Raw genomic sequence first — 17,415 nt, 5'->3', positions numbered from 1 at the left:
ATGACATAACATCCCCCTGGATCTGTAACCGTGCTCACCACCGTAATCACTTTCCTCTTACTGAGCAATATGGCCAAACCATTGCTCTCATCCCGAAGCATGAATGGTACGTCTGCCCCACCCAGCCCTTTCTTACCCGGAGTCGGCCCTCCTCCCTCATGTGCGTTTTCTTAGAGGAAGACTATGTCAGCCCTATGTCAGTTCTGGGGCTGGTTTAGCATAGTGGGCTAAACAGCTGGCTTGTAATGCAGAACAATGCCAGCAGCACGGGTTAAATTCCTCGAAGAGGTGCCGGAATGTTGCGACTAGGTGTTTTTCACAGTAACTTCATTGAAGTCTGCTTGTGACAATAAACGATTATTATTAGTATTAATATTTTTCCGTCGGCGAAGATTATGGATCTTTTCACTTAATTTCCTTGACGTTCTAGGTGATTATTCTAATGGGAGGTTTCTGTGCCCCCTTCCTGTGGGATGATCATACTAACCTTATGAATGCGGCCCTGCACTCTGGGGCTTTCCTTTGTTCACGGGCCATCCAAAATGGCCACAGGCACCGTACACCCCATGAGGCCGGGCACTAAGGTCCGTGGTTTCTCTTTGTCCAGGGGCTGCCCAAAATGTCTGCAAACTATGTATACGGCCCTGTCGGTGACCTCCTTCACTCCGGAGCTTCCCTTTGTTTGGAGACCCTCCAACGTGGCTGATCATGGTGCCATTGTGTACCTTGATGCCATGTGCGACCCATCGTAGCGAATTTAGAGCCCTAATCACCTCCTTCATAGAATCATATCACAACGCATCATAGATTATAGAATTATAGAATCCATACAGTGCAGAAGGAGGCTATTCGGCCCATCTAAATTGCACCGTCCCCTGGAAAGAGCACCCCACTTAGACCCACGCCACCCTATCCTATAATCCCACCTAACCCTTTCGACACTAAGGAGCAATTTAACATGGTTAATCCACCTAACCTGCACATTTTTGAACTATGGGAGCAAACTGGAGCATCCGGAGGAAACCCGCGCAGACACGGGGAGAACATGGAAACTCCACACAGTCACCTGAGGCTGGAATTGAACCCTCTTCCCAGGCGCTGTGAGGCAGCAGTGCTTGTCGCTTGTTCTTTCCCCCACCGATATCCCCCTCTTCGCCCCCCTTAACTATATTGTTGTCCTCTTCCCCCATTTTCCCTCCTCACACCTCTTACTGCGTTGGTGGTGGCCACAGCTACCCCCTCCCCGCCCCGTCACCAGGCACCCTCTCCCCGACAGGAGGTGCGCCACGGACCACCAGTCTCTCATACCTCCTGGTACTAGCTTTCACAGTAGTGCGATGGCCCCACTCCTGTGGTCGGCCGAACCTCCAAATCACCCGCTACACGTCTGTTCCCTTCCTCCTCCTCGCCCTCCCCTGCATCTCTCTCCTCCTTCATTATGAGCCATAGCTTTCAGACTGAAACCCAGGAGAAGAAGGCCTGCACAAACAGTCTTTTACTGTCGCAATCTTAAAGAGTGTCCGTTTCATCACTGGCTCTGCTGCTGTCTTCTCAGCCCATGTTTATGGGCGAATTCGTCCCCGTCCAGAGGTCTCGTGAAGTAGTGTTCCCAATTCTGGAAGGTGATCCAGAGCTTAGCTGAGTCCAGTATTCCGAATGTCACCCTATGTTTGTAAAGGGCTGCTTTGGCGCTAATGAATTCCACACGGCGCTTGGCCAAGTCTGCCCCAATGATCTGATTAATCCTGATTTGATGTCCCTCCAAGTTGCAGGACCTGTGTGACTGCCCAGTTCAGGATTCTTTCCCAGTCTTGGTACCGGTGTAATATTGTAATTATGACCCTTGGTTGTCCCCCGCCGCTGGGCTTTAACAGGAGTGAACTGTGGGCTCTGACTATTTCTGGAGGCTTGGAGAACCTTACTCTTCCCACCAGGTTGCCTACCATCTGGACCATATATTCTGTGGGGTTCCTGCCCTCAGTTCCCTCCGGTATACGTCGGTTCTGGCGCAGTGATCGGTTTTCCTGATCTTCAATCTTTCCCCTTAGCAAAGAACAAAGAACAAAGAAATGTACAGCACAGGAACAGGCCCTTCGGCCCTCCAAGCCCGTGCCGACCATACTGCCCGACTAAACTACAATCTTCTACACAATCTTCCTTGAATTGCCACCATACTTGCCACCTCCGTGTCCAGTGCAGCACTGCTGTCACTCTTGTCCATTGAGGCCTTTTCCAACCCTCTTGTCGTCTCCAACTGCCTCTCCACCTTCTCCATGGATTCCTGCATGGTGAGCAGTGCCGCCGCCACTGCCACATTAACCATTTCCCTCATATCCATTTTAATGACCTCCTTGAGTTCCTGGAGTTCCTTCGTAAGGAATTCCCTCCATCCGCTGGCCGGGAGGGGAAGAACGGTGCGTGGCCTGGTGATCGCTCACGGTTGGGTGTGGCCGGAGCTTCATCTCCTCGCGTGCTTACTATCTGCTCGGTTCACTTCTCCAGGATTTTGTTGCCAAATCCTTCTTTTCGTTCCCTGGAGCTGCTGCTGCTCGGCATTATTCGTCTTTCTGATGTTCGACGAGGGTGAGCCGATTTTAACTGCCTATTTTGAATTTAAAGGCAATAAATTCAGTTTCTCAGGAGGAGAGCCACCATTTTCGCGCTCGCTCAGCACATCCCCGTCACCGTAAGTCCAAGATCCTCCTTACTAACATCTGGGGGTTTGTGCAAAGATGGGAAAGTTGTCTCAGACTAATCATGCAACAGCCTGACATAGTGATGTTCACAGAATAATAATTTACAATGTCCCAGACACCACTATCACTATTCCTGTGTATGTTCTGCAAGACAGACCTAGCAGAGGTGGAGGCACAGGGGTATACAGTCGCGAGGCAGTAGTGTTGGGAGTCCTTAACGTCGACTCTGGACCCCGTGAAGTCTCATGGCTTCGGGTTAAACATGGGCAAGGAAACCTCCGGTGGATTACCTCGTACCAGCCAGCATCAGCTGATGAATTAGTACTCCTCCATGTTGAACATGACTTGGAGGAAACACTGAGGGTGGCAACGGGGCAGAATAAACTCTGGGTGGGGAACGTCAAAGTCCATCATCAAGAGTGGGTGGGTAGTACCACCACAGACCGAGCTGGTCCGGCCCTAAAGGACACAGCAGGTGGTGAGAGAACCAACAAGAGGGAAACGCATACTTGGCGTCATCCTAACCAACCTGCTTTCTGCAGATGCATCTGTCCATGACATTATCTGTAAAAGCGACCACTGCGCAGTCCTTGTCAAGACAAAGTCACAGCATTACCTTGATGATCCCCGCTGTCGTAGTGAGTGCCACTGTCACCGTGATAAATGGGATAGTCTTCAACCAGACCTAGCAACTCAACACTGGACATCTGGGAGGCGCTGTGGGTCATCAGGAGCAGCACAATTTCCCTCAGCCTCACTGCAACATCATGGTCTGGCATATCCTCCACTCTACCATTACCAAGTCAAGGGATCAACCCTGGTTCAATGAAGAGTGCAGGAGAGCATACAAGGAGCAACACCAGCACACCGAAAATGTGATAACCATCTGCTAGTCTACAACACAGGACTACTTGTGTGGAAACAGCATAAGCAGCAGCTAATAAATAGGGCTAAGTGATTCTACAGCGAAGGCATCAAATCTCAGATCTGCAATCCTGCCAATTCCAGTCATGAATGGTGGTAGAAAATTAAACAACTCACCGGAGCAGGAGGCTCCACAGGTATCCTCCTTCTCAATGATGGAGGAGCCCAGCACATTTGTGCAAAAGGCAAGGCTGACACATTCGCAACAATCATCAGCCAGAAGTGGCAAGTGGATGATCCATCTTGGTCTCCTCCGAAGGTCCCCATCATCACAGTTATCAGGCGTCAGTCCATACGATTTACTTCACGTGATATCAATAAACAACTGAAGGGACTAGATACTGCAAAGCCTATGGGCCCTGCCAATATTTCAGCAACAGCAGTGAAGACTTGTGCACCAGACCTTGAGTCACCTCTAGCCAAGTTGTCCCAGTGCAACGTTAACACTGGCATCTGTCGGGCAATGTGGAACATTGTCCAGGTCTGGTCTGTACACAGGAAACAGTAAAAATCCAACCCAGCCAAGTACTGCCCGAACGCTCTACTCTCTATCATCAGCCAAGCGATGGAAGGAGTCATCAACAGTGCTACCAAGTGGCACTTATTTAGCAGTACCCTGCTCATGGACGCTCACTTTAGGTTCCGCCAGGGTCACTCAGCTCTTGAACTCATTAAAGCATTTGTTCAAACATGGACAAAAGAGCTGAATGCCAGGTGTGAGGTGAAAGTGAATGCCTTTGATAGCAAGGTAGCATTTGACCGAGCATGGCACCAAGGAGCCCGAGCAAAATTGGAGTCAGTGACAGGAGGAAAAACGTCCGCTGGTTGGAGTCATACCTGGCAGAAAAGAATATGGTTGTGGTGGTTGGCGTCTAATAAGCCCAGCTTCAGACATCACTGCAGGGGTTCCTCAGACATTCCATCCCTCCACCACTGCAGCAATTAGTACAATCTACAAGATGCACTGCTGGAACTGGCCAAGCTTCCTTCGGCAGTACTTTCCAAACCCACGACCACTACCACCTGGAAGGACAGGAGCGGTGGTTACCTAGGAACACCACCACCTGGAGGTTCACCTCCAAGTTACTCACCGCCCAGACTTGGAAGTATATTGCTGTTCCATCACTGTCGCTGGTAAAACCCCTGGAATACCTTCCCGAAAAGCACTGTGTGTGTACCTACACTTTAACGACTGCAGCGGTTCAAGAAGACAACTCACCAGCACCTGCTGAAGAGAAAATAGGAATAAGAATCAATGAAGATTTAACCAGCGGCATCCACATCCCGTAAATTATTTTTTTTAAAAAACCTTCCTAGACCGTTCCCAATCTCACAGGAATCTGAATCCCTCCCTTCTCCAAAATGTCGAGGGTATATCCTGTTATTTGTACTCTCGCTGGCACGCCGCACTTGCAACAATCCTGAGATTTAATGCCTCTAACGCCTCACCTTTCAATTAATATCCTAACTCCCTAAATTCTGCCTGCAGGACCTCAAAGCATATTTGCCTGCGTGGTTGGTTCCGTACTATACCACGATCATTACCTGCTCGCCCTCCCTCTTCAGAAAGCCCTCAAGCTGCTGCGGGACATCTTTGTTCTGGGAACCAGGGAGGCGACACACCGTCCTGCCATCTCTTTTCTGACCGCAGAATCGCATGTCTGTACTACTGAATCCACTCTCACCATCGCACATCCGATTGACATATGTAGGTCATAAGTTGAGGCACTTTATTGAAAGGGAGTAAGGAATGAAAGTTTATTTATGGGCGGCACAGCAGCACAGTGGTTAGCACTGTTGCTTCAGAGCACCAGGGTCCCAGGTTCGTTTCCCGCTTGGGTCACTGTCTGTGCGGAGTCTGCACGTTCTCCCCGAGTCTGCGTGAGTTTCCTCCGACACATCCTGAAAGACGCGCTGTTAGGTAATTTGGACATTCTCAATTCTTCCTGTGTATCCGAACAGGTGCCGGAGTGTGGCAATTAGCGCCTTTTCACAGTAACTTCATTGCAGTGTTAAGGTAAGCTACATTTGACAATAATAAGGTTTATTCTTAAGCTAAAATTTAAACTGTCTATCTCCGCTTATTCAATAAAACGTTAGAATGTAAACGAGATCGAGGAGTAAATCCAGAAAACGTTAATGCTAGCAGTCTTAGATTATGGGGGATTTCATTCCTACACTCTAACCTTTTAAAAAAATCTATTCATATCTATTTTAGCTTCAATGCACAATCTTTAAACATTTAGAATTTAAAAAACGAATGGAAGAAACATTCGCATTAGTATAAGAAAACATGTGCAGATATTTTGCAGAGCAGCCAGCCAGGATATCTGTGCTAGTGTTAAAACCTTTCTGGGCGAATGGGAACAAAAACGAATCTGGAAACGATTTTGGAACATTTGTATTTCGTCGACAACTGTAGTATCTTGCAATTGGGTAGCGCAGTTGTGAAGCCCTGTTTAGTGGCACATCACAGCAAATGAGTCTTTAGTTGTGCAGGCCGTGGCTGAGAGAGAAATAAGAAGGGACAGTGAACAATCAGAAAATATAAAGACCAATGGTGACATTGTTGACTATCTTGTTTGGACTCACCTTGGTTTCCTTTGCGGATGCGGGGGTGCAGTGGAGACTAGAACATCTAGTGACTACCTTTGAGGAATTATGTACGAATTCCACCACGGACGGTGAAATTTGAATCGAACAAAAATCTGGAATTGAAATTCTAATGGCCCTGAAACCAGGGGAGGACATTTTCTGCCCTTACCTGGTTTCACCGACATGTGACACTGGACCCATGCAACCGTAGTGTTTCACAACACACAGAGAGGTCTTTTGTCCCATCATGTATGTGCCGGCCATCAAGTACCAAACCATTCAAATCACATTTTCTCGCACTTGGTCCGCAACCTTCTTTGCTATAATGTTTCAAATGTTCATATAAATGTTTATTAAATGTTCTCGGGTCCCCTCCTCCACCATCCTTTGAATCAGTGAAGTTCCAGATTCTCAGCACATTCTGGGTGAAAAGGTATTTTCTTAACTCCCTCTAAGTGGCCTGCCCATTAGATTAAATTTTCGTCGCCTGGTTATTGATCACTCAAAGAAGTTTACATCTGATCTATCGTATCAATGTCGTTCATAACTTTGTACACCTAAGTCAGGTCCCCACTCTGCCCTCTCTGCTCTACGGAGAACAACACGAGCCTCACTTTACAGCTGATACGCTGCAGCGCAGGAAGCACCCTGATGAATCCCCTCTTAACCCTTACTAGTCAAATCACATCCTTCCTCTATTGTGGCGACCAGACAGCACACATTACTCCAGCTTCGGCTTCAGGACCGTTTTATGCATCTCCATCATAACCTCCCTGCTTTACATTGTTTACCTTGATCAATAAAGGCAAGTATTCCAGATGCCTTCTTAGCCAGCTTATATATCTGTTCTGCGGCCTTGTGTGACCTATGAACATTCACCCTAAGGTCACTCTGGTCCTCTGTGTCTCTGAGGGCCCTACCGTTCATTGTGCTTTACCTTGTCTTGTTAGTCCTTCCAAAATGCATCATCTCACACTGTACAGGGTTAAATGCCATTTGCCACTGCTCTGAAAATCTGACCAGCCCGCCAATATCGCCCTGTAATCTAATGCTTCCCTCCTCGCTAATTAGCACAAATATTTGTGTCATCTAAAAACATACTGACTGTACCAACCATATTTCTGTCTAAACCATTAGCGTACGCTATGAAAAGCAAGGCATCCAACATCGATCCCAGCGGTACACCACTGGACACAGGCTTCCAATCACAAAACAACTTTTGGATAACATCCCCCGTCTCCTGCTACTAAACCAATTTTCGTTCCATTTTGTCAAATCGCCCTGGATCCAATCGGCTCTTACTGTCTCGATCAGTCTACCATTCAATGTGATTGACTCTTAACTGCCCCTCTGAAATGGTCGACTGGGACATTCAGTTCAAGGGGCAATTAGAAATGAAAAATGAAATGAAAATTAGGGATGGACAACAAATGTTGGCCCAGCCAGCGACGCCCACATCCCATGAATGAATAAAATAAATTGCAGTTTCCCTCAAATCCAGTGTGATATGAAGGATCACAAAAATCCAAGGAATGGCAGGAGAATAATTCCTGGTTTTAATGTGTTAATGTCTTGTATCTATTTATTATTTTCATTTAATGTGGTAAGTTCTATATATATTTATATATAGATATAAACAACTATATTCACAATTCACTTTCTGGTAATGAAAAGCTCATCAAACCATTCTGTCTTATTAAATCACTATAAATAATTCATATTGGGATCAGCTTCACCACACTGTGCCCAGCTGCTCAAGAAGTAGACCCGCCAAAGAAACAATGATAAGTCATTAAATGCAGGCCTTTCTCGAAGATTCGAATCCGAAACAAGGAAAAAGTAAATGCGCCTCGCTATTACTGTGATCTCCTGAACTGACCTGATAGGTTTAGAGGGTACTTTCCTCAAAATGGAATGACCGAGCTATTTCGTTTTTACTTGATGACACTCCTCTCCCACGACATTGCACGGAAGACGACCTGAGGGAACAGTGGTGGGCCAATAATGCCTGGTAAGGTGATGACTGGACAGTTGTGGCTCAATGGAGCAGACAGTCCTTTACTGCCCATGTTGGTAGACGTTCCTACTTGCAAAATGGTCATATAAAAAGTTTAAACACAATTAAAACTCATATTAAATTCCACATAATTGAAAGTCGCTTGCATGCACCGCGTTATATTAAAAAAAAAAGGTTTGCAATCAATTTTCATATTTGCACCACGCTCGTAATAGATTGTTAGGCAATTGTATTTGCATTTGAGAGATAAATGTACTTCGAGTGTTCGATGTGTGCTGCTAATATTTAGTTGATGATTCAAAATTTGGCGACTCTCCACTCTATGTTGTCCATGCTTCCATTATCCAAACGTGCATGAGTTGTTGTGCCTCCTTTCCATCAAACACATTCTAGAAGCTTAACAATGCGAATATTCTGATTATCCATCGGGCGCCCACTTTGGTATCTCACGATAAATTCTCGATATAACTGAGTGCTGAATTTTGTGCATTTTGAGTGCTATAGTAAGAGTTTGGTGACCGAGGGAATATAAGGCTTCATTTTTATCTAAAGTTTAGTCTTTCTTTTATTTAGTTAATTAACTTAAAAGTTGCTGTTTGGTTTAGAAGAACGTGAATTTTCAATCAGCTTTAAACAAGCTTCTACTTGTAGGCACTTGCAGCTGGAGCTTGTTAATTAGTTAATTGGATTAGGCCAGTTTTCAGAGGCTAGATTCACAGTATAAAAGTGATCCCCTACAGTGCAGACTTTGTTTGCACTGAGTGCTGAATTTGGTGCATTTTGAGTGCTATAGTAAGAGTTTGGTGACCGAGGGAGTTAGGTGAGGAGGGAGTAAGGTGCTCCTTTCATTTTGTTTCCGACATTTCCACAAAGAGGGAGAAGAGAGCCAAGAGTTTACAGAAAGTGTAGCTGACTGTGAGCAGAGTCGGAGGGCGGAGATCTAGTTAGTCCACAGGGCAGCTATATTCTGTCAGGTAAGAGGGGATGGAGGCTAGGCCAGTCGCATGCTCCTCCTGTAGGATGTGGGTGTTGTGGGATACCACCGGTGTCCCCGATGACTATACCTGCGGGAAGTGCACCCAACTTCAGCTCCTCAAAGACCGTGTTAGGGAACTGGAGCTGAAGATGGATGAACTTCAGATCATCCGGGCGGCAGAGGGGGTGATTGAGAAGAGTTACAGGGAGGTAACCACACCCATGGTACAGGACAAGAATAGCTGGGTTACAGTCAGGGGGAAAAAAACAAACAGGCAGACAGTGCAGGAATCCGTCGCGGCCGTTCCCCTTCAAAACAAGTAGACCGTTTTGGATGCTGTTGGGGGGGGGGGGGGTGGGGATGAACTTCCGGGGGAAGGCCGTGGCGGCCAGGTCTCTGGCACTGAGTCTGGCTCTGGGGCTCAGAAGGGAAGGGGGGAGAATAGAAAAGCAATAGTTGTAGGAGATTCAATGGTTAGGGGAATAGATAGGAGATTCTGTGGTCGCGAGCGAGACTCCCGGAAGGTATGTTGCCTCCCGGGTGCCAGGGCCAGGGATGTCTCGGATCGTGTCTTCAGGATCCTTAAGGGGGAGTGGGAGCAGCCAGAAGTCGTGGTGCACATTGGTACCAACGACATAGGTAGGAAAAGGGGCGTGGAGGTAATAAACAAGTTTAGGGAGTTAGGCTGGAAGTTAAAAGCCAGGACAGACAGAGTTGTCATCTCTGGTTTGTTGCCGGTGCCACGTGATAGCGAGGCTAGGAATAGGGAGAGAGTGCAGTTGAACTGGCTGCAGGAATGGTGTAGGAGGGAGGGCTTCATGTATTTGGATAATTGGAGCACATTCTGGGGAAGGTGGGACCTGTACAAGCAGGACGGGTTGCATCTGAACCAGAGGGGCACCAATATCCTGGGAGGGAGGTTTGCTAGTACGCTTCGGGAGGGTTTAAACTAATTTGGCAGGGTAATGGGAACCGGATTTGTCGTCCAGCAACTAAGGTAGCCGATATTCAGGACGCCAAAGAGTGTAATGAGGCAGTGGGAAAGGGAACATTGACAAAGGAGAGTACTTGCAGGCACCCACGGAGATGGGTTGAAGTGTGTATACTTCAACACAAGAAGCATCAGGAATAAGGTGGGTGAACTTAAGGCATGGATCGGTACTTGGGACTACGATGTGGTGGCCATCACGGAAACTTGGATAGAAGAGGGGCAGAAATGGTTGTTGGAGGTCCCTGGTTATAGATGTTTCAATAAGATTAGGGAGGGTGGTAAAAGAGGTGGGGTGGCATTGTTAATTAGAGATAGTATAACAGCTGCAGAAAGGCAGTTCGAGGAGTATCACCCTATTGAGGTAGTATGGGTTGAAGTCAGAAATGGGAAAGGAACAGTAACCTTGTTAGGAGTTTTCTATAGGGCCCTCAATAGTAGCAGAGATGTGGAGGAACAGATTGGGAAACAGATTTTGGAAAGGTGCAGAAGTCACAGTGTAGTAGTCATGGGTGACTTTAACTTCCCAAATATTGAGTGGAAACTCTTTAGATCAAATAGTTTGGATGGGGTGGTGTTTGTGCAGTGTGTCCAGGAAGCTTTTCTAACACAGTATGTAGATTGTCCGACCAGAGGAGGGGCAATATTGGGTTTAGTACTTGGTAATGAACCAGGGCAAGTGATAGATTTGTTAGTGCGGGAGCATTTTGGAGATAGTGACCACAATTCTGTGACTTTCACTTTAGCAATGGAGAGGGATAAGTGCGTGCAACAGGGCAAGGTTTACAATTGGGGGAAGGGTAAATACGATGTTGTCAGACAAGAATTGAAGTGCATAAGTTGGGAACATAGGCTGTCAGGGAAGGACACAAATGAAATGTGGAACTTGTTCAAGGAACAGGTACTATGTGTCCTTGATATGTATGTCCCTGTCAGACAGGGAAGAGATGGTCGAGTGAGGGAACCATGGTTGACAAGAGAGGTTGAATGTCTTGTTAAGAGGAAAAAGGAGACTTATGTAAGGCTGAGGAAACAAGGTTCAGACAGGGCATTGGAGGGATACAAGATAGCCAGGAGGGAACTGAAGAAAGGGATTACGAGAGCTAAGAGAGGGCATGAACAATCTTTGGCGGGTAGGATCAAGGAAAACTCCAAGGCCTTTTACACATATGTGAGAAATATGAGAATGACTAGAGCGAGGGTAGTTCCAATCAAGGACAGTAGCGGGAGATTGTGTATTGAGTCTGAAGAAATAGGAGAGGTCTTGAACGAGTACTTTTCTTCTGTCTTTACAAATGAGAGGGGCGATATTGTAGGACAGGACAGTGTGAAACAGATTGGTAAGCTCGAGGAAATACTTGTTCGGAAGGAAGATATGTTGGGCATTTTGAAAAACTTGAGGATAGACAAGTCCCCCGGACCTGACGGGATATATCCAAGGATTCTATGGGAAGCAAGAGATGAAATTTCAGAGCCGTTGGCAATTATCTTTTCGTCCTCACTGTCAACAGGGGTGGTACCAGGGGATTGGAGCGTGGCGAATGTCGTGCCCCTGTTCAAAAAAGGGACTAGGGATAACCCTGGGAATTACAGGCCAGTTAGTCTTACTTCGGTGGTAGGCAAAGAAATGGAAAGGGTACTGAAGGATAGGTTTTTTGAGCATCTGGAAAGACACTGCTTGATCAGGGATAGTCAGCACGGATTTGTGAGGGGTAGGTCTTGCCTTACAAGTTTTATTGAATTCTTTGAGGAGGTGACCAAGCATGTGGATGAAGGTAAAGCAGTGGATGTAGTGTACATGGATTTTAGTAAGGCAATTGATAAGGTTCCCCATGGTAGGCTTCTGCAGGAGGTAAGGAGGCATGGGATAGTGGGAAATGTGGCCAGTTGGATAACAAACTGGCTAACCGATAGAAGTCAGAGAGTGGTGGTGGATGGCAAATATTCAGCCTGGATCCCAGTTACCAGTGGCGTACAGCAGGGATCAGTTCTGGGTCCTCTGCTGTTTGTGATTTTCATTAATGATTTGGATGAGGGAGTTGAAGGGTGGGTCAGTAAATTTGCAGACGATACGAAGATTGGTGGAGTTGTGGATAGTAAGGAGGGCTGTTGTCGGCTGCAAAGAGACATAGATAGGATGCAGAGCTGGGCTGAGAAGTGGCAGATGGAGTTTAACCCTGAAAAGTGTGAGGTTGTCCATTTTGGAAGGACAAATATGAATGCGGAATACAGGGTTAACGGTAGGGTGCTTGGCAATGTGGAGGAGCAGAGAGATCTTGGGGTCTATGTTCATACATCTTTGAAAGTTGCCACTCAAGTGGATAGAGCTGTGAAGAAGGCCTATGGTGTGCTCGCGTTCATTAACAGAGGGATTGAATTTAAGAGCCGTGAGGTGATGATGCAGTGGTACAAAGCTTTGGTAAGGCCACATTTGGAGTACTGTGTACAGTTCTGGTCGCCTCATTTTAGGAAGGATGTGGAAGCTTTGGAAAAGGTGCAAAGAAGATTTACCAGGATGTTGCCTGGAATGGAGAGTAGGTCTTACGAGGAAAGGTTGAGGGTGCTAGGCCTTTTCTCATTAGAACGGAGAAGGATGAGGGGTGACTTGATAGAGGTTTATAAGATGATCAGGGGAATAGATAGAGTAGACAGTCAGATACTTTTTCCCTGGGTGGAACAAACCATTACAAGGGGACATAAATTTAAGGTGAAAGGTGGAAGATATAGGAGGGATATCAGAGGTAGGTTCTTTACCCAGAGAGTAGTGGGGGCATGGAATGCACTGCCTGTGGAAGTAGTTGAGTCGGAAACATTAGGGACCTTCAAGCAGCTATTGGATATGTACATGGATTACGGTAAAATGATATAGTGTAGATTTATTTGTTCTTAAGGGCAGCACGGTAGCATTGTGGATAGCACAATTGCTTCACAGCTCCAGGGTCCCAGGTTCGATTCCGGCTTGGGTCACTGTCTGTGCGGAGTCTGCACGTCCTCCCCATGTCTGCGTGGGTTTCCTCCGGGTGCTCCGGTTTCCTCCCACAGTCCAAAGATGTGCAGGTTAGGTGGATTGGCCATGATAAATTGCCCTTAGTGTCCAAAATTGCCCTTGGTGTTGGTTGGAGGTGTTGAGTTTGGGTAGGGTGCTCTTTCCAAGAGCCGGTGCAGACTCAAAGGGCCGAATGGCCTCCTTCTGCACTGTAAATTCAATGATAATCTATGATTAATCTAGGACAAGGTTTCGGCACAACATCGTGGGCCGAAGAGCCTGTTCTGTGCTGTCTTTTCTATGTTTTTCTATAACACTTTCAACATCACAAATTAAGATTTCCTTCCATGTTTCCATTGCTCGCTATGCGTTCAAGTTTCTATTACCAACGAAACGAATTATTTGAGTCAGATTTATGGATACATGCAACAGGATTCGAAACAATTCCTGGAACAAAATAATCAGATCCAAAAGTTTGAAACTGGATGAGCCAATTAACAATAGCTATGACCAAAACAGGGCTGAGTAGCTCGTGATCTGCAGATTCGATTGTGAAGCTTCCGGGTAGATGTGGATTCGGGACTGAAGTTGAAGATCCTTGTTGCATATCATGGCTAAATACACTGCATGGTTAAGTCTATTAAATACAACATATTTTAATTAATTCGCCTTTCTCAACTGAAATTCTAATTTATCACGGTCGCCACTCCTTTTTCTATATTTGTGTACATGACTAGCTGAGCTCTGGGGAGAAAAACATCTATTGTTGTCAAGTTTGGATACATGACATTCCCTTCCAATGCTGATGTGCCATTGTAGTATGTTTAAACTCGTTTTTTCCAATTCCTCCTGAAATACATTTATGCTTCCATGTAGTTTCGAAGCGACATCAGCTCATTTCAGAGTTGACAATACCATTCGCTGATTTGTGCAAGCTGAACTGATCAGAAATGTGTGTTCGGCGTACCGTTTGAAGTACTGACTTGACACGACGGCCAGGATGCAGTTTGGCGAAACGAAAACAAAAGTCACGTTTCATTTGTTGAACAATTCGCTTCAGTTTATTCTATACAAAAACACGATAAGCGATCTAGGAATTAAATTGACAAAATTAAGGACCCTCTAATTAGTGAAAGAAGCAATGAGCTTACATAATTAGAATCTAAAAACTAAAATGTAAATGAAGATATTGAAGAATAAGGTTTCGAACCGCCAGCAACTATAATTATAGGTAGTGGGGGAAATGACGATTCCAAATGTTTACCAATTTCGGCCAAGCAGATATTACAACAACTACCGAGCCAGGTATTTACGTGCGCTGAAGGCATTCGAGATATTGACATATCTCAAACAAATATTACGATTAATATCATACATATCCAACAGAACGTTCATGTGCTGAAATAAATATTAATTCTACTGCACAATAGGTAAACTCCATCACAACAGTAAATTATTATCAATTATCAAATGTCAATATGTATCATTTCCTCACGCTACCGCCACGAACATTCAAATCATTCAGAGGTAAAGTTGCTTCGCATGGTTTTAGGAACAAAAAATCACTTTTGGATGATTCTGGAGTTAAACAGACAGTGTACTGATGCGTGTCAGAAATGGGAAGCGTTTGACGGGCGCCTGAGTAATTTAGAAGTTCTTTGGGGATAGCTCTCCGATTTAAAGCGTCATTCGAATTCCACCGAATGCAGCAACAAGAACTTGTGGAGAGGTAATAATTTGCATTCCTGTTCTGCTTGCACTTCAGTACCACCAGGAAAATTATTATTACAAAGAATATGAAGGATGTTGAGCCAAACATGATGATTAAATATGCATTCAGATCAGGAAATTGCTCAGGGCTTCTCGGTTGGTAACTTCGTAGTGAGGGTTTTTCAGTAACATTACGTAAGATTGAAATGAAGATTGTAGCTGTGCTGGAGAGACTGGGCTGCCCATTGTCCCTCACGTGGATTATCACTCGATGTATCATGGAGTCATGCTCCCTAAAATGTCTCGCCGCTCTGATTTCTCCAGAGAGTCGGCCCAGACTGAAGAGACTGGGATCAGTGGCCTCCAGAATTTGGAAGGTAAGCCGCATATTCTGTCCAGAATCCGCATCAGTTGCGATTACTTTGGTGATCAAATAACCTGGGCTGAAGGCATGATACAGAATCTCCACGGCCGAGGAACTGTTCCAAGCTATAGGTGAAGCAATAATTGGAGCATTGTCGTTTTGATCCAAGATAACAACATTCACAGTGGCAGTGCTGCTCAAGGGAGGAGATCCGGCATCTTGAGCTTGAACGATGATCTGGAATGTTTTCAGCAGTTCATAATCAAATGAAAGTAGTGTATTGATGGCCCCACTCTTCAAGTTAATCATAATATAAGGAGATGCTGATGTATATTTTATATTATTTCCTAGCATAAGGTAGGAAAGCTCTCCATTCTGATCCAAATCTGGATCTGAAGCGGTAACAGCAAAAATGGAAGCACCGGGTGAATTGTTCTCCATCACAAACACGTTATATGAAGATTGTGTAAATCTTGGAACATTATCATTTGCATCAGAAACTGTCACCATTACAATTTTGCTTGTTGTAAGAGGTGGAGATCCCCTGTCCCGGGCCATGATCGTTATATTGTAGAGCGGGGTCGTTTCCCGATCCAAATCACCACTGACAACCAATTTATAGTTATTCTTGAAAGAGGGCTGAATCTGAAATGGTATATCCCTATCAATTTCACATTGAACCTGCCCATTTTCACTGGAGTCTGCATCCCTTACACTGATTGTAGCTATCATGGTCCCAGACTGTGCATCTTCGGGAACTGCACTGAATAATGACCTCACCTCAATCTCAGGGGCGTTGTCATTCAAATCAATTAGACCAATCAGAACTTTTGCATGTCCTACCATTGGATAGGGACCTTTATCCACAGCTTCGACATCAAGTTCATAGATATAAGATTCTTCAAAATCCAATAGACCTTCAACTCTGATGTCTCCGGTTATGGGGTCCAATTTGAACAACTTACGAGCATTTTGGGAAACATGACTCGAGAAGGAATATGTTAGCTCAGCGTTTGTACCTTCATCCAAATCAACAGCATTTACTTTTATCACAAACGTACCTTCGCGGATGTTTTCTGGAACATTAGTCCGTATTGTTTCATGATCAAATACAGGTGCGTTATCATTTGCGTCCATGATAGTTATGACAATTCGAGCTGTAGCAGACATGTTGGGAATCCCGCCGTCAATGGCAGTCAGTACAAGGTTAAAGGCTGACTGGTGTTCACGGTCCAACGGCTTCTCTAACAGCAGCTCGACACTCTTCGTCCCATCGTTTCGTGCCTGAACTCTGAGGCCAAAGTGCTCGTTTGGGCTGATCTGGTAAGTGCTGATTGCATTTGTGCCGACGTCCGGATCGTGCGCGCTCTCGAGAGGCAAAAGCGTTCCTGGTGCAATTAGCTCAATAATCCCTGAAGCATATTCTTCCTTTGAAAAACTAGGTGCATTATCATTTATATCTAATATTTCCACTGCAATGCGACGCATTTCCAAAGGATTATCGAGGGCTAACTGAAACGAAAGAGAACAGCTCGGGCTTTGTCTACAAAGTTGTTCCCTGTCGATTCTTTCATTAACAAATAAAATCCCATTTTCGAGATTTACCTCTATGTATTGCTTCCTGCTGTCGGAGACCAGTCGGACATTGCGGCCTGACAATGCCCGAACGTTTAGGCTTAAATCCTCAGCTATATTCCCAACAAAGGCCCCGTACTCCAGCTCCTCGGGAATCGAATAGCGAATTTGTCCAGAAACCAGTCCCGATATACAGAGCAGAAAAATGAAAGACGACCGGCTGTTGGCTATATTCGCCATTGCTGTGGCAGAATTTTCCAATCACTAATAATAACCACTGTCACCAAAAAGGAAGAGACGACTTTTCATCTGAATGCTGTTGCTCAATCGGGAGAGGCAAATTCATTCTGCCTCTTATTTTATGAACATGTCCGCTCCACATGAACGCAGGAAAGGTCTGACTCTCACCCTTCCAATCTGCACAGTGTCTATCTGCGAGAGGCGGGATAGATCTCGAGAAGTATTTCAGCTCCTTATTGGTAGACAGCGACACAAAGTGTCCCAACCAATAACTGCAACATTTTTTCTTAAAGCTATACTGCTTCAAAAGCATTTATACTTTTAAGTGTGCAATTAAAATGTTC

The 17,415-nt window shown here is 45.5% G+C and overlaps 1 protein-coding gene across 1 annotated transcript; it reads right to left on the bottom strand.

Moving 5' to 3' along the window:
- Window positions 1–14,228: 14,228 nt before the first annotated feature.
- LOC140427196 (protocadherin-10-like) lies at window positions 14,229–17,072 on the bottom strand. Its single transcript, XM_072512781.1, has one exon. The coding sequence runs from the start codon at window positions 17,069–17,071 to the stop codon at window positions 14,666–14,668; it is 2,406 nt and encodes an 801-aa protein (XP_072368882.1). The 5' UTR covers window position 17,072; the 3' UTR covers window positions 14,229–14,665.
- Window positions 17,073–17,415: the final 343 nt, after the last annotated feature.

This window comes from Scyliorhinus torazame, chromosome 7 (genome assembly GCF_047496885.1).
Source record: "Scyliorhinus torazame isolate Kashiwa2021f chromosome 7, sScyTor2.1, whole genome shotgun sequence".
Classification (NCBI taxonomy): Eukaryota; Metazoa; Chordata; class Chondrichthyes; order Carcharhiniformes; family Scyliorhinidae; genus Scyliorhinus; species Scyliorhinus torazame.
Note: the sequence above shows the minus strand (reverse complement) of the source record. Positions and strands in the feature narration are given on the sequence as shown.

What these genes read in the sequence shown, in the direction of transcription:
- LOC140427196 (XM_072512781.1), bottom strand. Translation starts at nt 17,071, where the DNA reads ATGGCGAATATAGCCAACAGCCGGTCGTCTTTCATTTTTCTGCTCTGT.